This window comes from Trichomonas vaginalis, chromosome IV (genome assembly GCF_026262505.1).
Source record: "Trichomonas vaginalis G3 chromosome IV, whole genome shotgun sequence".
NCBI classification, from domain to species: domain Eukaryota; phylum Parabasalia; order Trichomonadida; family Trichomonadidae; genus Trichomonas; species Trichomonas vaginalis.
Window position 1 is genome coordinate 12,512,764 of NC_067206.1, and position 20,873 is coordinate 12,533,636.

The window sequence follows — 20,873 nt, forward strand, 5'->3', positions numbered from 1 at the left end:
TTTTAAAATAGTATGCCATTTCATATTTCTCATCTAACAAACAAGTTTCCCAACGGTCTTCTCCAACAAACTCAGCGTACATTTCAAATAAAATTAAAAAATGTCACTTTTTAAAAAATAAATTTTTATTTCATGCAATGTTTTATTTCTGTGCCGTCTTCAAGTATGCCCCAGTACTTACGCTTGGAGAGGACATGAACTTCAGAAAATACCTTATCTAGCTTAAAACAGCCCATCTTTTCACTGACCATTCCCATTTCAATGAGTTTGTTGTATCCTTCTTCGTTCGTCATGAGTGCGTCAATGTTCTCATAGTAAACCACAACTTTCGATTTGACTTCGGAGAAGAATTTGTTGTAGTTGTCAAGGACTGCCTTTGCGAACTGAGGGTAAGACCAATGTTCGACAATAGGTTTTAATGTGGTTACTAAGCCACTTTGACCTTGAGTGAATTCGTACTTCAAAACAAAAGGAGAAAACCTTTCAACAAAGTTGTCGACCTTCTCATAATGTTTACTCTTCATCTCTTGAGGTTTCTTAATGGAATATCCCCATGTCGAATTCATAAGCAATTTGAGTGTCATTGCAAGTTTGGGGTTTGAAGCTTTCCTAATATCATACAGTTGTTGTATGACTTTTCCAACTGTATAGTTCCTTCCCGGGAACTCACCATCTTCGTTTGGAATTCCAGTCGGAATATATTGGACAAACCTCATGTATGCAGCGTTAAGGTCGACATAGTATATCTTTTCGTTTGAGTCGAACTTGTCGCAACCAATTGGTCCAGTTTGTGGAAATTCAAGTGAGTCTCTTATCTTCTGAGAAACTTCTCCTGTTATCTCATAAACATCGTCGAAGCAACCTGTTTCATATAAAACCTTCTGACCTAACTCAGATGCTCTCCAATACAATTTGACGTCAATTGGATGTCTCAATGGAAGTTTGTTTATAGCATCTTGAAGTTCTTGCAACCTCATTGGAAGTTCTTCTGGTTCAGGTTGGTATCCGAACAATCCAACTCCTTGTGGAATTGTGTACTTCTTTTGTACTAGAACTTTGTCTGGAACAACTTTTGGTCTTGCTAACAGTGAAAAGTTTGTTTCGTCTTTTGGTACAAAAGTTTCTGTCAGCTTGTCATCTGGAATTGGTTCCAACAAACCTTTCTCGAAAAGAATGTTTACAGCTCTGACAATGTTGCACTTGCCTTTTCCGAACAATGGGTTTGTAAGACTTTCGTTCAACATGAAGTGGTTGTGGACAATTACAATCTTCAACCATGGTAAATTGAACTCAACAACATAGTCGTCATGTGAAGAACCTTTAGCTGTAGGTATGTTGACTCGGATATTGACATTTGCCAACGGTGCAATTTTTGCCAATTGACCTCTGAGAATGTACCTTGTCTTCACACATGACTCAAGGTACTTCATCTTCTCTTCTGTAACAAGACCAGAGTTCCTGAGACATGTAAGAATACAAGGTTCATTGACAATTGTTTCAATTGAATTGTAAATTCCATACCTTGTCAAGTCAATGTCAGACTTATTTATGAACGGGAAGTATCCAGCATGTTGTCTGACTGCTTGAGGGTTAGGTTGGTACCATTCGAACTTGACACTTGCAATTCCTTCAATTGCATTCAAAATGTCTGAGTCGGAGTCAACCATTTGTTCTCTCTTTGTAGTCTTGAAAGCGTCAAGAAGTTTTGCAGCTGTTTGTTCATTGCCATTTGCATAGTAAATGTGACCATCCAAATCTGTTATGGTCAATCTGAGATTGTGTCCTTTCTTATTTCCGTCTTGAATTGCAGCAAGTACACCCATGAAGCCTTCTTTGTTCTTTCCTTCGTCAAAGTTTACTGTAAAGGTTCGACCAGATGTAATTTGACTTCTAACTTCACGATACTTTTCATATGCATATCTTGTTCTTTCCATGGGAGCATGACCATCCTCTGCACTACCTTTTTTCCTTCTCAAAGGATGCAATTGTTCGTCATGTTTCCAGTAGAATCTGGCAAAGCCGTCGTGTCCTTCAACTTGAGGTTCACTAACATCGAAAGGCATGTCCATAAGACGTTCTTCTTCTAACCTCTCTAGTCTGTTTGGATAATTTGCACGTGCTGTTTCCAAATCCATTTCGTAGGTCAGACCAGCCATTTGTCATAGACTTTTATGGGTCTTCCCTTCCTATATTTAAAATTCTTCGAAACTCTCCAACCATATCTTTGCAACTCTGCTTTTATTCTAGCAGATTTTCTATCCATTCTATATGGGGGCATTTTTAAAAAGAAAAAAAAATATTTTTCTTTACTTTACATAACCGCCTGCTGCCATAAGTCTTTGACGCCAACCCATACCAGCTAATGAAGGTTGACTTGGTTTAGTTTCCAAACTAAACTTTGGTTTTGGTTTATCTTCAGTTTTTGGTTTTTCTTCTTCTATCGGTTTTTCGTCACTTTTCGGTTCTCTGACTTTACTTCACTTGCAGGAACAGTTGTGTCGTCAACATCTTCATAAATATCATATGCCATTTGTTTTTGTTTTCCTTTCAACTTTTTGTGTTTGTTGTAAAGTTTAGAATATTTCGACTCTAAGTCAATGAGATGTTCTATAATGAACTGTTGGTCAGTGAAGTAAACTTTTCCATCTGTTGTCTCGAAAGCTCCTTCAGACTTCAATATTTTATTTGTGAGAGTCTGTTTCTTTTTTGAGATACTAGCCGTTCCATTTTATGAAAAGTGACTTTGTAGTTGGGTTTGTATTTCCAGACCTGGCACTTTCTATTATTGAATTTTTCTCTTCATCTGTAAGTTCTTTGACAGGTTTTGACAATGGTTCTGAACTTTTTGTTTGTGGTGTCAAATCTACCGTTTCAACTTCTTCGGTCATTTCATCTCAGTAAAAAATTTTAGTTTGGTTTGTTTTCAACTGGTTGTGTTGTTTTTTAAGTCGGTCTAAAACTTCCTGAGGTATAGGAAGAACTTGACAAACACGTTGTGTAACTGCTGGAAGCCGACAAATCCATCTTGAACCCATTTGTCTCAATGCTGTATTGTTCATTTCATCTCAGTAAAAAACTTTACATTCCCCACGTTTTGAGGCGGTTGAGGTTGTTATTGTTTACCCATTGTTGTGCATGGTTATATCCTCTGTTAAAGAATCTTTCACCTTGGTCCATATAGTGTCCTGCTTGGTTATAGTAGTCATTTGCTTTGTTATAATAGTTTCCTGCTTGTCTTCCTACATTGTCCATCCATCCTTGAACTTTTCCTCTTGTTTCAGGATTTGGAATAAGATTTGTTGCATCTCGTGCTACATCCCAACCTTTCTGTACAGTTTGTATAATAGGTTGTGCTTTCTCTTTAAGTATACCTAATGTACTCAAAATCTTCCTTCCAACTCCAAATACACCTCTGGCTATTGTTCCCACTGCGGGCAAAAATCTGGATGCAACTCCTGCTAATGCGCCAAATAAACCCATTTCTTATAGGATAAAAAATGACGAATCCGAACAAGGACCCCTATGTTTCTAAAGCAACAAAGAAAGCACTCATGATAAAAATCTTTAGTTCAACACCAAATGCTTGGTTTATGGATATCTTGGAAAACATTCCGAGGTATAGAGAAGATGGACCACCATACTGGCTAATATTTGTCGGTCAAAACACAAGATACTGTGAAGCCATACCATTATGGTCCAAAAATATTTTAGATGTGAAAACTGCTTTGACAATATTCGTTGACAAATACCATCCAACAAAACTGACATCTGACTGTGAAAGTTCTTTCAAATCAGATGATGTAAAAAACTATCTGCGTTCAAAAAATGTAAACCAATATTTCATTGTCGACCAAAACCATTCTGCTCTTGGTGTCATTGACGGTTGTATAAAAATGTTAAGAGACTTAAACCAACCACAAGGTGGTGAAGCAAATGAAATGTCATATGACGACAAATATAGACACTTCTCCATGGCAAAGATGAGACAAGTTTTAAATATTTACAATAGCCGTAAACAAAAAGGTTTGGGAAACCACTCCCCCGAAGAAATGAAAAACAACCCTGACTTAGAGAAAGACTATATATTTAATAATTTAGTCAAAAGAGACAAACAAGAAAGAATGCCGGGCTTCAAACTTCAGAAAGGTGACAAAGTAAAAATAGAAATACCTAAACGCGACCCATATGAAAATACTATTGACTATGACAACAATGGGAACCCGACAGGTACTCACATTCGTGTTCGTAAAAATAGAAGAAAGTATACAAGAGAATATTATGAAGTTTTAGGCAAACATGGCAAAATGTACACACTGCAAGCAGAAGATAAAACTACTATTGTCAGACCTCGTTTCAAACTTGTCAAAGTTCAAGGTGGTATACTTTCAAAGACAGTTCCTAACAAATATAAGACAACTCCTGACGAATATGCTAAAGAAGTTGAAAATGACGACTAAGCATTTCTATACCATGCGTAAACTGTCATGTAAGGTGGCATGTAGTCTTTACTTTGTCCCGTTGTTTGCGTATATCCCGAAACGCGATGTGTATGGTTTCCTCCTCCCTCAGTGTTACTCCAGTAACAATTTATAGCAAACTTAACGTTGTCTTTAACATCATATCCTTTACCTTTTGTCATTGCTGACCAATCCCAATATCTATGCTTATGCCAACCTGCTTGAGATGTACTTAAATCTATGTAGTGACTGTGTGCAGGTAAATTTTCACCTGAAATCGTTTTACTTCCACCTGTTTCCTTTGAAGAGTTTGCACAATACAAAAACCTGTCGACTATTTGAGTCCAAGTTCCAAAACCAAGTACTACTTCTGGTCTGGTAGAGTTCATTGACGTATAAATAGAGCCTATAGGATATAATGTTTGAAGTATTTCTGTCTTTAATGTTTGAAGCTCTGTTTTGTCTGCTTTCTTGTCATATAAATCTTGAGCAGTGAATTTAATATTATGTTCATCCTTCATGACATAAACATCTTTACATCTAATGTTTTCATCGTCGTTATGTCGTCATCCGATGTTAAACCTTGTGGAAAGTTAGGAGGTTTACAATATAATGCATCCCCACCAGTTTCTTCAACCGTTCCTTCAATACTTTCTATAGCAACAGTTGTAAAACTTGTATGTGTATGAGTCTTATTTGCTTCTTCTCTAACTCATCGTTAACATAAGTTTTATCTGCTTTAAGGTCTAAACATCCTGAAACCCATCCTGTATCAGCTTTAGTTTTTAAAATCTTCGATGTCCATTCATGATACCATTCAGCCCTTTCTATAATTTCTTTATCTTTTTCATCCACATATTCCTTATCTGCTTTCTTCTCTAACGCACTAGCCACACATTCCTTATCCGCTTTCTTTTCAAGGCTAACGTTTAAGTCTGTTATTTCAGATATAGAATGTATATGAGTCTTTTTAGAATATTCGTTTTCAGCTCTTGTCACTTCACTTGACATTTTATTGTCAACATATGTTTTGTCTGCTAGTTCAGGATGAGTATGTTCTTTTGTTGCATAAGCATTGTTAGCTCTTTCTTCTTCTTTTGCTATTGCATCGTCTACATATTCTTTGTCAGCTTTGTTGTCAACATCTGCTTTCAAAAGAAGTTCATTTATAGGTTTCTCGTTTAAAGTTCCTTTTGTTGGATTTATACAGACAGTATTGGTTCTTCTTGTCTTGAAATAGAAACTCATCTGTCATTGGGTTTAATGTCAGTTTTAAGTTTCCTTCTTTCAATGACTCAGATATCTTAGAATAGTTTGAAAAGTTTGTTGTGTTCTTATTTAGAGCTTGCATAATGAGTTGTCGGTTGTGTTGTATTTCTCTTATGGAAGCAATATCTTTCGACATTTTTATTCTAGATAAAATATGCTTTCAATAGAAAAAGAAAATTCAAGAGTTGCTACAACTAAACCATTAGATGAACTTTTTACTAATGTCGGTCAAAAGTTTGAGACAGAGACCGTAAAGCATGAAGGCTATCGTTTTGACTACCCATTAAGATGGTTAAGAGACCCATCCGTCACAAAAGCTATTGGCTTTCGTAGAATGAAGTTCATTTCAGAAGCCATACATGGTTTCCCATTTACGGTCGGTTTTGAAGTTCGATACTATAACAAAGAAAAACGTATGTATGAGAAATTTGAACAGGGAAAACTTTTACAAGTTAGTTTGCTTGTAAACTTAGAAACAACTCTTCAAGCTTTTCAAGAAAAAATAAACGATATCTATATCGAATATGCAAACCAGTATAACATTGACGAGGGAGAATACCATCTCGATATTATTTATGACAGGAAAAATGCAACTGTTAAAATCAATAGAATAGAAGACCTTGGAGAAAACGTTTATATTTCTACAAAATATAACAACTTGGCATGGTATAGATTTATGAGGATGTTAAATCAGCCTGCAGCATATCCAGTACACCCAGACTTTTATGAAGTCGAAAACCCTAATGGAACATATGAAAATGTTTTCGACCAAGATGCTATTATTGTTCATGCTTCATTTTCTGGCGCCCAAAACTCTTTCTTATGCTTGGCAAATGACTTTTACGAAAAACCTACAAAGTTATACGAACCACCAAGTGGAAGTATTTCAGACTTTCAAGTATGGTTTACTACAGATGGAAGAAAAAGAATAATTCCATTATACCATGCGTTTTACTTAGAACTTAGTTTCATATACAACTACTATCGAACGGTAAAAATATAATTTTTTAATACGGTTGAGGTGTTGGATTTGGTTGCCAACTAGACTGTGGTGCAGGTTCAGGCTGTTGTATAACAGGAGCTTGTTCTTCTGGTTCAGGGTCTTTAGGTATAATACCAACAAACTGACCTACTCTTTTACCAATATTTTTGACTCCGTTCCAAATTCCTCTTCCGACAGATTTTATTCCATTCCATATACCTCTTCCAACTTCGAAAGAAGTTTCCAATACTACTGAAGAAACCCATTTTACTATATGTAAAAATCTAATGTCCGCCTAGTCTCTTACGTTTCCTGTTGAGTTCCATAGCATTCTTTAACTGGAGCTCATACATTCTGTTTCTCCTCTGGTAGAAAACATATTCTGGGTCAACTCCTGTGTTCGCGTCATCTGCATAAAGTTGTTTATATCCCACTTCAGGGTTTGTATAAAAACTCTTTCCATCTCATATTTGCATACCATGGTGGCAAACCTAACGCAGCGTCATTTGACATGGCAGTTTGCATTTGTACATCTGTTGGCACTTGACCATAGTTTGCCATTGCAGTTTGTTTCTAACTTCATTTGGAATATTCTCTGGGTTTGGTTGTCCAGGTTGCTGTGCATTCGCTAAGTTCTGTGCGTCCATTTAATATTAGATAAAAATATCTCTTACGAGTACATATACTGAACATTTGCAGGCATTGGTTCATCTTCATATTCTCTGTACTTTTCTGCCACGTCAAAGAAATAAATGACACAATGGAAAAAACCTAAAACAAGTAGTCCTATTTCAAACCACATTTACTTACTAATAAAATTTCTTTGTTATGACACTTTCTCCGGTTTATAGGACCTCTCTCATATTCTATCTTGTCATATATAAACTCATAGTCATGTATGTCCTCTAACCATCTCATAACGGTTTCCAAACCACTTTTTATCGGATGTAAAGTAAAAGCATGGATGGTTATGTAAACGTCTAAAGTTTCTAAAGAGTCTCTCAAAGTCCAGTCTACTTGGTATTGAAAATCCCATGTGTTATAGAACGGCGGTCCACTATAAAGAAAACATTTTCCTTGTCTTTATATTTTTCATACAACTCTGTCCAATGACATCTCACAAACTCTATACCCTCAATATATTTTTCTATGTCCTCTTTGCTTCCTGAGGTATAGGAAGAACTTGACAAACACGTGGTGTAAATGCTGGAAGCGACAAATCCATCTTGAACCATTTGTCTCAATGCTGTATTGTTCATTTCATCTCAGTAAAAAACTTTACATTCCCCACGTTTGAGGCGGTTGAGGTTGGTTATTGTTTACCCATTGTTGTGCATGGTTATATCCTCTGTTAAAGAATCTTTCACCTTGGTCCATATTAGTGTCCTGCTTGGTTATAGTAGTCATTTGCTTTGTTATAATAGTTTCCTGCTTGTCTTCCTACATTGTCCATCCATCCTTGAACTTTTCCTCTTGTTTCAGGATTTGGAATAAGATTTGTTGCATCTCGTGCTACATCCCAACCTTTCTGTACAGTTGTTATAAATAGGTTGTGCTTTCTCTTTAAGTATACCTAATGTACTCAAAATCTTCCTTCCAACTCCAAATACACCTCTGGCTATTGTTCCAACTGCGGGCAAAAATCTTGGATGAACTCCTGCTAATGCGCCAAATAAACCCATTTCTTTTATAGGATAAAAATGACGAATCCAAACAAGGACCCCTATGTTTCTAAGCGACAAAGAAAGCACTCATGATAAAAATCTTTAGTTCAACACCAAATGCTTGGTTTATGGATATCTTGGAAAACATTCCGAGTATAGAGAAGATGGACCACCATACTGGCTAATATTTGTCGGTCAAAACACAAGATACTGTGAAGCCATACCATTATGGTCCAAAAATATTTTAGATGTGAAAACTGCTTTGACAATATTCGTTGACAAATACCATCCACAAAACTGACATCTGACTGTGAAAGTTCTTTCAAATCAGATGATGTAAAAAACTATCTGCGTTCAAAAATGTAAACCAATATTTCATTGTCGACCCAAACCATTCTGCTCTTGGTGTCATTGACGGTTGTATAAAATGTTAAGAGACTTAAACCAACCACAAGGTGGTGAAGCAAATGAAATGTCATATGACGACAAATATAGACACTTCTCCATGGCAAGATGAGACAAGTTTTAAATATTTACAATAGCCGTAAACAAAAAGGTTTGGGAAACCACTCCCCCGAAGAAATGAAAAACAACCCTGACTTAGAGAAAGACTATATATTTAATAATTTAGTCAAAAAGAGACAAACAAGAAAGAATGCCGGGCTTCAAACTTCAGAAAGGTGACAAAGTAAAAATAGAAATACCTAAACGCGACCCATATGAAAATACTATTGACTATGACAACAATGGGAACCGACAGGTACTCACATTCGTGTTCGTAAAAATAGAAGAAAGTATACAAGAGAATATTATGAAGTTTTAGGCAAACATGGCAAAATGTACAGACTGCAAGCAGAAAGATAAAACTACTATTGTCAGACACTCGTTTCAAACTTGTCAAAGTTCAAGGTGGTATACTTTCAAAGACAGTTCCTAACAAATATAAGACAACTCCTGACGAATATGCTAAAGAAGTTGAAAATGACGACTAAGCATTTCTATATCCATGCGTAAACTGTCATGTAAGGTGGCATATATTCTTTACTTTGTCCCGTTGTTTGCGTATATCCTGAAACGTGATGTGTATGGTTTCCTCCTCCCTCAGTGTTACTCCAGTAACAATTTATAGCAAACTTAACGTTGTCTTTAACATCATATCCTTTACCTTTTGTCATTGCTGACCAATCCCAATATCTATGCTTATGCCAACCTGCTTGAGATGTACTTAAATCTATGTATGACTGTGTGCAGGTAAATTTTCACCTGAAATCGTTTTACTTCCACCTGTTTCCTTTGAAGAGTTTGCACAATACAAAAACCTGTCGACTATTTGAGTCCAAGTTCCAAAACCCAGAACTGTTTCTGGTCTGGTAGAGTTCATTGACGTATAAATAGAGCCTATAGGATATAATGTTTGAAGTATTTCTGTCTTTAATGTTTGAAGCCTCGTTTTGTCTGCTTTCTTGTCATATAAATCTTGAGCAGTGAATTTAATATTATGTTCATCCTTCATGACATAAACATCTTTACATCTAATGTTTTTCATCGTCGTTATGTCGTCATCCGATGTTAAACCTTGTGGAAAGTTAGGAGGTTTACAATATAATGCATCCCCACCAGTTTCTTCAACCGTTCCTTCAATACTTTCTATAGCAACAGTTGTAAAACTTGTATGTGTATGAGTCTTATTTGCTTTCTTCTCTAACTCATCGTTAACATAAGTTTTATCTGCTTTAAGGTCTAAACATCCTGAAAACCCATCCTGTATCGGCTTTAGTTTTTAAAATCTTCGATGTCCATTCATGATACCATTCAGCCCTTTCTATAATTTCTTTATCTTTTTCATCCACATATTCCTTATCTGCTTTCTTCTCTAACGCACTAGCCACACATTCCTCATCCGCTTTCTTTTCAAGGCTAACGTTAAGTCTGTTAAAACCTTTCAACAAAGTTGTCGACCTTCTCATAATGTTTACTCTTCATCTCTTGAGGTTTCTTAATGGAATATCCCATGTCGAATTCATAAGCAATTTGAGTGTCATTGCAAGTTTGGGGTTTGAAGCTTTCCTAATATCATACAGTTGTTGTATGACTTTTCCAACTGTATAGTTCCTTCCGGGAACTCACATCTTCGTTTGGAATTCCAGTCGGAATATATTGGACAAACCTCATGTATGCAGCGTTAAGGTCGACATAGTATATCTTTTCGTTTGAGTCGAACTTGTCGCAACCAATTGGTCCAGTTTGTGGAAATTCAAGTGAGTCTCTTATCTTCTGAGAAACTTCTCCTGTTATCTCATAAACATCGTCGAAGCAACCTGTTTCATATAAAACCTTCTGACCTAACTCAGATGCTCTCCAATACAATTTGACGTCAATTGGATGTCTCAATGGAAGTTTGTTTATAGCATCTTGAAGTTCTTGCAACCTCATTGGAAGTTCTTCTGGTTCAGGTTGGTATCCGAACAATCCAACTCCTTGTGGAATTGTGTACTTCTTTTGTACTAGAACTTTGTCTGGAACAACTTTTGGTCTTGCTAACAATGAAAAGTTTTTTCGTCTTTTGGTACAAAAGTTTCTGTCAGCTTGTCATCTGGAATTGGTTCCAACAAACCTTTCTCGAAAAGAATGTTTACAGCTCTGACAATGTTGCACTTGCCTTTTCCGAACAATGGGTTTGTAAGACTTTCGTTCAACATGAAGTGGTTGTGGACAATTGCAATCTTCAACCATGGTAAGTCTTTGTCAACAACATAGTCGTCATGTGAAGAACCTTTAGCTGTAGGTATGTTGACTCGGATATTGACATTTGCCAACGGTACAATTTTTGCCAATTGACCTCTGAGAATGTACCTTGTCTTCACACATGACTCAAGATACTTCATCTTCTCATCTGTAACAAGACCAGAGTTCTGAGACATGTTAGAATGCCAGGTTCGTTGACAATTGTTTCAATTGAATTGTAAATTCCATACCTTGTCAAGTCAATGTCAGACTTATTTATGAACGGAAAGTATCCAGCATGTTGTCTGACTGCTTGAGGGTTAGGTTGGTACCATTCGAACTTGACACTTGCAATTCCTTCAATTGCATTCAAAATGTCTGAGTCCGGAGTCAACCATTTGTTCTCTCTTTGTAGTCTTGAAAGCGTCAAAAGTTTTGCGGCTGTTTGTTCATTGCCATTTGCATAGTAAATGTGACCATCCAAATCTGTTATGGTCAATCTGAGATTGTGTCCTTTCTTATTTCCGTCTTGGAATTGCAGCAAGTACACCCATGAAGCCTTCCTTTGTTCTTTCCTTCGTCAAAGTTTACTGTAAAGGTTCGACCAGATGTAATTTGACTTCTAACTTCACGGTACTTCTCATATGCATATCTTGTTCTTTCCATGGGACATGACCATCCTCTGCACTACCTTTTTTCCTTCTCAAAGGATGCAATTGTTCGTCATGTTTCCAGTAGAATCTGGCAAAGCCGTCGTGTCCTTCAACTTGAGGTTCACTAACATCGAAAGGCATGTCCATAAGACGTTCTTCTTCTAACCTCTCTAGTCTGTTTGGATAATTTGCACGTGCTGTTTCCAAATCCATTTCGTAGGTCAGACCAGCCAGTTTGTCATAGACTTTTATGGGTCTTCCCTTCCTATATTTAAACTTCTTCGAAACTCTCCAACCATATCTTTGCAACTCTGCTTTTATTCTAGCAGACTTTCTATCCATTCTATATGGGGGCATTTTTATAAAAAGAAAAAAAATTTTTTTCTTTACTTAACATAACCGCCTGCTGCCATAAGTCTTTGACGCCAACCCATACCAGCTAATGAAGGTTGACTTGGTTTAGTTTCCAAACTAAACTTTGGTTTTGGTTTATCTTCAGTTTTTGGTTTTTTCTTCTTCTATCGGTTTTTCGTCACTTTTCGGTTTCTCTGACTTTACTTCACTTGCAGGAACAGTTGTGTCGTCAACATCTTCATAAATATCATATGCCATTTGTTTTTGTTTTCCTTTCAACTTTTTGTGTTTGTTGTAAAGTTTAGAATATTTCGACTCTAAGTCAATGAGATGTTCTATAATGAACTGTTGGTCAGTGAAGTAAACTTTTCCATCTGTTGTCTCGAAAGCTCCTTCAGACTTCAATATTTTATTTGTGAGAGTCTGTTTCTTTTTTGAGATACTTGCCGTTCCATTTTTATGAAAAGTGACTTTGTAGTTAGGGTTTGTATTTCCAGACCTGGCACTTTCTATTATTGAATTTTTCTCTTCATCTGTAAGTTCTTTGACAGGTTTTGACAATGGTTCTGAACTTTTTGTTTGTGGTGTCAAATCTACCGTTTCAACTTCTTCGGTCATTTCATCTCAGTAAAAAAATTTAGTTTGGTTTGTTTTCAACTGGTTGTTGTTGTTTTTTAAGTCGGTCTAAAACTTCCTGAGGTATAGGAAGAACTTGACAAACACGTGGTGTAAATGCTGGAAGCCGACAAATCCATCTTGAACCCATTTGTCTCAATGCTGTATTGTTCATTTCATCTCAGTAAAAAACTTTACATTCCCCACGTTTGAGGCGGTTGAGGTTGGTTATTGTTTACCCATTGTTGTGCATGGTTATATCCTCTGTTAAAGAATCTTTCACCTTGGTCCATATAGTGTCCTGCTTGGTTATAGTAGTCATTTGCTTTGTTATAATAGTTTCCTGCTTGTCTTCCTACATTGTCCATCCATCCTTGAACTTTTCCTCTTGTTTCAGGATTTGGAATAAGATTTGTTGCATCTCGTGCTACATCCCAACCTTTCTGTACAGTTTGTATAATAGGTTGTGCTTTCTCTTTAAGTATACCTAATGTACTCAAAATCTTCCTTCCAACTCCAAATACACCTCTGGCTATTGTTCCAACTGCGGGCAAAAATCTGGATGCAACTCCTGCTAATGCGCCAAATAAACCCATTTCTTATAGGATAAAAATGACGAATCCAAACAAGGACCCCTATGTTTCTAAAGCGACAAAGAAAGCACTCATGATAAAAATCTTTAGTTCAACACCAAATGCTTGGTTTATGGATATCTTGGAAAACATTCCGAGGTATAGAGAAGATGGACCACCATACTGGCTAATATTTGTCGGTCAAAACACAAGATACTGTGAAGCCATACCATTATGTCCAAAAATATTTTAGATGTGAAAACTGCTTTGACAATATTCGTTGACAAATACCATCCAACAAAACTGACATCTGACTGTGAAAGTTCTTTCAAATCAGATGATGTAAAAAACTATCTGCGTTCAAAAATGTAAACCAATATTTCATTGTCGACCAAAACCATTCTGCTCTTGGTGTCATTGACGGTTGTATAAAAATGTTAAGAGACTTAAACCAACCACAAGGTGGTGAAGCAAATGAAATGTCATATGACGACAAATATAGACACTTCTCCATGGCAAAGATGAGACAAGTTTTAAATATTTACAATAGCCGTAAACAAAAAGGTTTGGGAAACCACTCCCCCGAAGAAATGAAAAACAACCCTGACTTAGAGAAAGACTATATATTTAATAATTTAGTCAAAAGAGACAAACAAGAAAGAATGCCGGGCTTCAAACTTCAGAAAGGTGACAAAGTAAAAATAGAAATACCTAAACGCGACCCATATGAAAATACTATTGACTATGACAACAATGGGAACCCGACAGGTACTCACATTCGTGTTCGTAAAAATAGAAGAAAGTATACAAGAGAATATTATGAAGTTTTAGGCAAACATGGCAAAATGTACAGACTGCAAGCAGAAGATAAAACTACTATTGTCAGACCTCGTTTCAAACTTGTCAAAGTTCAAGGTGGTATACTTTCAAAGACAGTTCCTAACAAATATAAGACAACTCCTGACGAATATGCTAAAGAAGTTGAAAATGACGACTAAGCATTTCTATACCATGCGTAAACTGTCATGTAAGGTGGCATATATTCTTTACTTTGTCCCGTTGTTTGCGTATATCCTGAAACGTGATGTGTATGGTTTCCTCCTCCCTCAGTGTTACTCCAGTAACAATTTATAGCAAACTTAACGTTGTCTTTAACATCATATCCTTTACCTTTTGTCATTGCTGACCAATCCCAATATCTATGCTTATGCCAACCTGCTTGAGATGTACTTAAATCTATGTAGTGACTGTGTGCAGGTAAATTTTCACCTGAAATCGTTTTACTTCCACCTGTTTCCTTTGAAGAGTTTGCACAATACAAAAACCTGTCGACTATTTGAGTCCAAGTTCCAAAACCCAGAACTGTTTCTGGTCTGGTAGAGTTCATTGACGTATAAATAGAGCCTATAGGATATAATGTTTGAAGTATTTCTGTCTTTAATGTTTGAAGCTCTGTTTTGTCTGCTTTCTTGTCATATAAATCTTGAGCAGTGAATTTAATATTATGTTCATCCTTCATGACATAAACATCTTTACATCTAATGTTTTTCATCGTCGTTATTCGTCATCCGATGTTAAACCTTGTGGAAAGTTAGGAGGTTTACAATATAATGCATCCCCACCAGTTTCTTCAACCGTTCCTTCAATACTTTCTATAGCAACAGTTGTAAAACTTGTATGTGTATGAGTCTTATTTGCTTTCTTCTCTAACTCATCGTTAACATAAGTTTTATCTGCTTTAAGGTCTAAACATCCTGAAACCCATCCTGTATCGGCTTTAGTTTTTAAAATCTTCGATGTCCATTCATGATACCATTCAGCCCTTTCTATAATTTCTTTATCTTTTTCATCCACATATTCCTTATCTGCTTTCTTCTCTAACGCACTAGCCACACATTCCTCATCCGCTTTCTTTTCAAGGCTAACGTTTAAGTCTGTTATTTCAGATATAGAATGTATATGAGTCTTTTTAGAATATTCGTTTTCAGCTCTTGTCACTTCACTTGACATTTTATTGTCAACATATGTTTTGTCTGCTAGTTCAGGATGAGTATGTTCTTTTGTTGCATAAGCATTGTTAGCTCTTTCTTCTTCTTTTGCTATTGCATCGTCTACATATTCTTTGTCAGCTTTGTTGTCAACATCTGCTTTCAAAAGAAGTTCATTTATAGGTTTCTCGTTTAAAGTTCCTTTTGTTGGATTTATACAGACAGTATTGTTCTTATTGTCTTGAAACAGAAACTCATCTGTCATTGGGTTTAATGTCAGTTTTAAGTTTCCTTCTTTCAATGACTCAGATATCTTAGAATAGTTTGAAAAGTTTGTTGTGTTCTTATTTAGAGCTTGCATAATGAGTTGTCGGTTGTGTTGTATTTCTCTTATGGAAGCAATATCTTTCGACATTTTTATTCTAGATAAAATATGCTTTCAATAGAAAAAGAAAATTCAAGAGTTGCTACAACTAAACCATTAGATGAACTTTTTACTAATGTCGGTCAAAAGTTTGAGACAGAGACCGTAAAGCATGAAGGCTATCGTTTTGACTACCCATTAAGATGGCTAAGAGACCCATCTGTCACAAAAGCTATTGGCTTTCGTAGAATGAAGTTCATTTCAGAAGCCATACATGGTTTCCCATTTACGGTCGGTTTTGAAGTTCGATACTATAACAAAGAAAAACGTATGTATGAGAAATTTGAACAGGGAAAACTTTTACAAGTTAGTTTGCTTGTAAACTTAGAAACAACTCTTCAAGCTTTTCAAGAAAAAATAAACAATATCTATATCGAATATGCAAACCAGTATAACATTGACGAAGGAGAATACCATCTCGATATTATTTATGACAGGAAAAATGCAACTGTTAAAATCAATAAAATAGAAGACCTTGGAGAAAACGTTTATATTTCTACAAAATATAACAACTTGGCATGGTATAGATTTATGAGGATGTTAAATCAGCCTGCAGCATATCCAGTACACCCGGACTATTATGAAGTCGAAAACCCTAATGGAACATATGAAAATGTTTTCGACCCAGCTGCTATTATTGTTCATGCTTCATTTTCTGGCGCCCAAAACTCTTTCTTATGCTTGGCAAATGACTTTTACGAAAAACCTACAAAGTTATACGAACCACCAAGTGGAAGTATTTCAGACTTTCAAGTATGGTTTACTACAGATGGAAGAAAAAGAATAATTCCATTATACCATGCGTTTTACTTAGAACTTAGTTTCATATACAACTACTATCGAACGGTAAAAATATAACTTTTTAATACGGTTGAGGTGTTGGTTGTGGTTGCCAACTTGACTGTGGTGCAGGTTCAGGCTGTTGTATAACAGGAGCTTGTTCTTCTGGTTCAGGGTCTTTAGGTATAATACCAACAAACTGACCTACTCTTTTACCAATATTTTTGACACCGTTCCAAATTCCTCTTCCTACGGTTTTTATTCCATTCCATATACCTCTTCCAACTCTTCTGAAGAAGTTTCCAATACTACTGAAGAAACCCATTTTACTATATGTAAAAATCTAATGTCCGCCTAGTCTCTTACGTTTCCTGTTGAGTTCCATAGCATTCTTTAACTGGAGCTCATACATTCTGTTTCTCCTCTGGTAGAAAACATATTCTGGGTCAACTCCTGTGTTCGCGTCATCTGCATAAAGTTGTTTATATCCCACTTCAGGGTTTGTATAAAACTCTTTCCATCTCATATTTGCATACCATGGTGGCAAACCTAACGCAGCGTCATTTGACATGGCAGTTTGCATTTGTACATCTGTTGGCACTTGACCATAGTTTGCCAATGCAGTTTGTATTCTAACTTCATTTGGAATATTCTCTGGGTTTGGTTGTCCAGGTTGCTGTGCATTCGCTAAGTTCTGTGCGTCCATTTAATATTAGATAAAAATATCTCTTACGAGTACATATGCTGAACATTTGCAGGCATTGGTTCATCTTCATATTCTCTATATCTTTCTGCCACGTCAAAGAAATAAATGACACAATGGAAAAAACCTAAAACAAGTAGTCCTATTTCAAACCACATTTACTTACTAATAAAATTTCTTTGTTATGACACTTTCTCCAGTTTATAGGACCTCTCTCATATTCTATCTTGTCATATCTAAACTCATAGTCATGTATGTCCTCTAACCATCTCATAACGGTTTCCAAACCACTTTTATCGGATGTAAAGTAAAAGCATGGATGGTTATGTATAACGTCTAAAGTTTCTAAAGAGTCTCTCAAAGTCCAGTCTACTTGGTATTGAAAATCCCATGTGTTATAGAACGGCGGGTCCACTATAAAGAAAACATTTTCCTTGTCTTTATATTTTTCATACAACTCTGTCCAATGACATCTCACAAACTCTATACCCTCAATATATTTATCTATGTCCTCTTTGAAAACATTTGTATAGTTAAGATATAAAACTTTTGACATAAGTGTTTCAATGTCATGAACTCTTATAGCACCACTATATAATAATCTAGCAGATATACTATCCCAGTCTATATATTCTGCTTTTTTCAAAACCTCTCTCACAATATTTTTCTTATCTAATGGTATACGTTCCATCTTACCTATAGGTATCTTTTCTTTTAACTCTTTCAATATATTGTTTGTGTCTGGTATATGTTTGAGACGGTTCATATAGTTGTCGAAGTCATTGCATATAATCTTTGAGTCTGGGAATATTGTATGGCACAAATGGGATATATAGAAACTTCCACCGAACAAATCTACAAATGTTAGACCATTCGGTAGTTTCTTAAGTTCTCTCAATATAATATCTTTACATCTACTCTTATTTCCAAAGAACGGTAACGGCGGTTTTGTAAAATTCATTTATATATAATAATAAAAATGTTTTTACCCGAAAAGTGATAGAAAAGTGACAAAGCATGAAAACATATATAATTTGTGAAAAGTGAAACATTATATAATGTTTTCGACCCAGAAGACTAACAATTTTCCGAATAAAAACTTCATTTATACTAAACATCTTCGGGGCTAGAGGGCACGAAGTGCCTGGAAGCCCCCACTACCCAAAAAACTTCATTTATACTAAACATCTTCAGGGCTAGAGGGCACGAAGTGCCTGGAGGCCCCACTACCTTTTTTTTTGGTTTCATATTTATAAATGATCACTAAATTTTCATTATCGGAAGCTTCTCAATTCACAACGATTATTTGGCAAAAAGTGGATATTTCATTATATTCTATATAGGTCAGGTGTGTGGGGCTTCCAGGCGCGTTGCGCCCTCTAGCCCATGAGAAATTTTGCCCAAGACCCAAGAGGAGGACCGAACCCCAGCCGACCAGCCGGTGACAAAACCAAAACCGTTGTTATTTACATCATATTAATGGTGTTACTTTTTGCGTCACTTTTCTATCACTTTTTTAAATGTCACTTTTGTGTCACTTTTTCAAAAATGTGAATTTTCATTTTTGTCACTTTTCTGTCACTTTTCACAAATTATATATGTTTTCGTGTTTTGTCACTTTTCTGTCACTTTTCACAAATTATATATGTTTTCGTGTTTTGTCACTTTTCTATCACTTTTCGGGTAAAAACATTTTTATTATTATATATAAATGAATTTTACAAAACCACCGTTACCGTTCTTTGGAAATAAGAGTAGATGTAAAGATATTATATTGAGAGAACTTAAGAAACTACCGAATGGTCTAACATTTGTAGATTTGTTCGGTGGAAGTTTCTATATATCCCATTTATGTCATACCGTATTTCCTGACTCAAAGATTATATGCAATGACTTCGACAACTATATGAACCGTCTCAAACATATTCCAGACACAAACAATATATTGAAAGAGTTAAAAGAAAAGATACCTATAGGTAAGATGGAACGTATACCATTAGATAAGAAAAATATTGTGAGAGAGGTTTTGAAAAAAGCAGAATATATAGACTGGGATAGTATATCTGCTAGATTATTATATAGTGGTGCTATAAGAGTTCATGACATTGAAACACTTATGTCAAAAGTTTTATATCTTAACTATACAAATGTTTTCAAAGAGGACATAGATAAATATATTGAGGGTATAGAGTTTGTGAGATGTCATTGGACAGAGTTGTATGAAAAATATAAAGACAAGGAAAATGTTTTCTTTATAGTGGACCCGCCGTTCTATAACACATGGGATTTTCAATACCAAGTAGACTGGACTTTGAGAGACTCTTTAGAAACTTTAGACGTTATACATAACCATCCATGCTTTTACTTTACATCCGATAAAAGTGGTTTGGAAACCGTTATGAGATGGTTAGAGGACATACATGACTATGAGTTTATATATGACAAGATAGAATATGAGAGAGGTCCTATAAACTGGAGAAAGTGTCATAACAAAGAAATTTTATTAGTAAGTAAATGTGGTTTGAAATAGGACTACTTGTTTTAGGTTTTTTCCATTGTGTCATTTATTTATTTGACGTGGTAGAAAAGTACAGAGAATATGAAGATGAACCAATGCCTGCAAATGTTCAGCATATGTACTCGTAAGAGATATTTTTATCTAATATTAAAATGCAAGGAGTAGATGCGCAAGGTCAACCAAATGTTGCACAGCTTGGAGCACATAACCTGAAAATATTCCAAATGAAGTCAGAATACAAACTGCATTGGCAAACTATGGTCAAGTGCCAACAGATGTACAAATGCAAACTGCCATGTCAAATGACGCTGCGTTAGGTTTGCCACCATGGTATGCAAATATGAGATGGAAAGAGTTTTATACAAACCCTGAAGTGGGATATAAACAACTTTATGCAGATGACGCGAACACAGGAGTTGACCCAGAATATGTTTTCTACCAGAGGAGAAACAGAATGTATGAACTTCAGTTAAAGAATGCAATGGAACTCAGAAGGAAACGTAAAAGACTAGGCGGACATTAGATTTTTACACGTAGTAAATGGGTTTCTTTGGAAGAATAGGAAACTTCTTTCGAAATGTTGGAAGAGGTATATGGAATGGAATAAAATCTGTCGGAAGAGGAGTATGGAACGGTGTCAAAAATATTGGTAAAAGAGTAGGTCAGTTCGTTGGTATTATACCTAAAGACCCTGAACCAGAAGAGCAAGCTCCTGTTATACAACAGCCTGAACCTGCACCACAGTCAAGTTGGCAACCACAACCAACACCTCAACCGTATTAAAAAGTTATATTTTTACCGTTCGATAGTAGTTGTATATGAAACTAAGTTCTAAGTAAAACGCATGGTATAATGGAATTATTCTTTTTCTTCCATCTGTAGTAAACCATACTTGAAAGTCTGAAATACTTCCACTTGGTGGTTCGTATAACTTTGTAGGTTTTTCGTAAAAGTCATTTGCCAAGCATAAGAAAGAGTTTTGCGCACCAGAAAATGAAGCATGAACAATAATAGCATCTGGGTCGAAAACATTTTCATATGTTCCATTAGGGTTTTCGACTTCATAATAGTCCGGGTGTACTGGATATGCTGCAGGCTGATTTAACATCCTCATAAATCTATACCATGCCAGGTTGTTATATTTTGTAGAAATATAAACGTTTTCTCCAA

At 35.8% G+C, this 20,873-nt stretch overlaps 11 protein-coding genes and 3 pseudogenes across 14 annotated transcripts, besides 1 other annotated feature; 4 read left to right on the plus strand and 10 right to left on the minus strand.

Moving 5' to 3' along the window:
• Positions 1–15,258: part of a mobile genetic element that runs on past the window's edge.
• TVAGG3_0078310 (DNA/RNA polymerases family) lies at positions 126–1,244 on the minus strand (the record flags this gene model as incomplete). Its single annotated transcript, XM_051221956.1, has 1 exon — positions 126–1,244. One exon carries the CDS (start codon positions 1,242–1,244, stop codon positions 126–128), a length of 1,119 nt encoding a protein of 372 aa, XP_051106942.1.
• TVAGG3_0078320 lies at positions 1,426–2,263 on the minus strand (annotated as a pseudogene). Its single transcript has one exon. A coding segment is annotated over exon 1 (838 nt).
• TVAGG3_0078330 (uncharacterized protein) lies at positions 5,881–6,357 on the plus strand (the record flags this gene model as incomplete). The annotated part of the gene is made up of 1 exon (XM_051221957.1): positions 5,881–6,357. A coding segment is annotated over one exon (477 nt), but the record flags the coding sequence as incomplete, so codon positions are not given.
• On the minus strand, positions 9,361–10,192 carry TVAGG3_0078340 (annotated as a pseudogene). The gene has a single exon. A coding segment is annotated over exon 1 (832 nt).
• TVAGG3_0078350 lies at positions 12,136–12,721 on the minus strand (annotated as a pseudogene). The gene has a single exon. A coding segment is annotated over exon 1 (586 nt).
• TVAGG3_0078360 (uncharacterized protein) lies at positions 12,741–12,893 on the minus strand (the record flags this gene model as incomplete). The annotated part of the gene is made up of 1 exon (XM_051221958.1): positions 12,741–12,893. One exon carries the CDS (start codon positions 12,891–12,893, stop codon positions 12,741–12,743), a length of 153 nt encoding a protein of 50 aa, XP_051106944.1.
• Positions 12,913–13,314, minus strand: TVAGG3_0078370 (uncharacterized protein; the record flags this gene model as incomplete). Its single annotated transcript, XM_051221959.1, has 1 exon — positions 12,913–13,314. The coding sequence occupies one exon, from the start codon at positions 13,312–13,314 to the stop codon at positions 12,913–12,915; it is 402 nt and encodes a 133-aa protein (XP_051106945.1).
• Positions 15,259–15,972: 714 nt separating the features above from the next.
• On the plus strand, positions 15,973–16,560 carry TVAGG3_0078380 (uncharacterized protein; the record flags this gene model as incomplete). The annotated part of the gene is made up of 1 exon (XM_001328835.1): positions 15,973–16,560. The coding sequence occupies one exon, from the start codon at positions 15,973–15,975 to the stop codon at positions 16,558–16,560; it is 588 nt and encodes a 195-aa protein (XP_001328870.1).
• A 4-nt stretch (positions 16,561–16,564) lies between these two features.
• TVAGG3_0078390 (serine threonine-protein phosphatase family) lies at positions 16,565–16,807 on the minus strand (the record flags this gene model as incomplete). The annotated part of the gene is made up of 1 exon (XM_001328836.1): positions 16,565–16,807. The coding sequence occupies one exon, from the start codon at positions 16,805–16,807 to the stop codon at positions 16,565–16,567; it is 243 nt and encodes an 80-aa protein (XP_001328871.1).
• An 18-nt stretch (positions 16,808–16,825) lies between these two features.
• TVAGG3_0078400 (uncharacterized protein) lies at positions 16,826–17,188 on the minus strand (the record flags this gene model as incomplete). Its single annotated transcript, XM_001328837.1, has 1 exon — positions 16,826–17,188. One exon carries the CDS (start codon positions 17,186–17,188, stop codon positions 16,826–16,828), a length of 363 nt encoding a protein of 120 aa, XP_001328872.1.
• Positions 17,189–17,327: 139 nt separating this feature from the next.
• On the minus strand, positions 17,328–18,146 carry TVAGG3_0078410 (phage tail repeat-like family; the record flags this gene model as incomplete). Its single annotated transcript, XM_051221960.1, has 1 exon — positions 17,328–18,146. The coding sequence occupies one exon, from the start codon at positions 18,144–18,146 to the stop codon at positions 17,328–17,330; it is 819 nt and encodes a 272-aa protein (XP_051106946.1).
• Positions 18,147–19,986: 1,840 nt separating this feature from the next.
• TVAGG3_0078420 (uncharacterized protein) lies at positions 19,987–20,226 on the plus strand (the record flags this gene model as incomplete). Its single annotated transcript, XM_001328838.1, has 1 exon — positions 19,987–20,226. One exon carries the CDS (start codon positions 19,987–19,989, stop codon positions 20,224–20,226), a length of 240 nt encoding a protein of 79 aa, XP_001328873.1.
• Positions 20,227–20,243: 17 nt separating this feature from the next.
• TVAGG3_0078430 (serine threonine-protein phosphatase family) lies at positions 20,244–20,486 on the plus strand (the record flags this gene model as incomplete). Its single annotated transcript, XM_001328839.1, has 1 exon — positions 20,244–20,486. One exon carries the CDS (start codon positions 20,244–20,246, stop codon positions 20,484–20,486), a length of 243 nt encoding a protein of 80 aa, XP_001328874.1.
• Positions 20,487–20,490: 4 nt separating this feature from the next.
• Positions 20,491–20,817, minus strand: TVAGG3_0078440 (uncharacterized protein; the record flags this gene model as incomplete). The annotated part of the gene is made up of 1 exon (XM_001328840.1): positions 20,491–20,817. The coding sequence occupies one exon, from the start codon at positions 20,815–20,817 to the stop codon at positions 20,491–20,493; it is 327 nt and encodes a 108-aa protein (XP_001328875.1).
• Between the last annotated feature and the right edge of the window lie 56 nt (positions 20,818–20,873).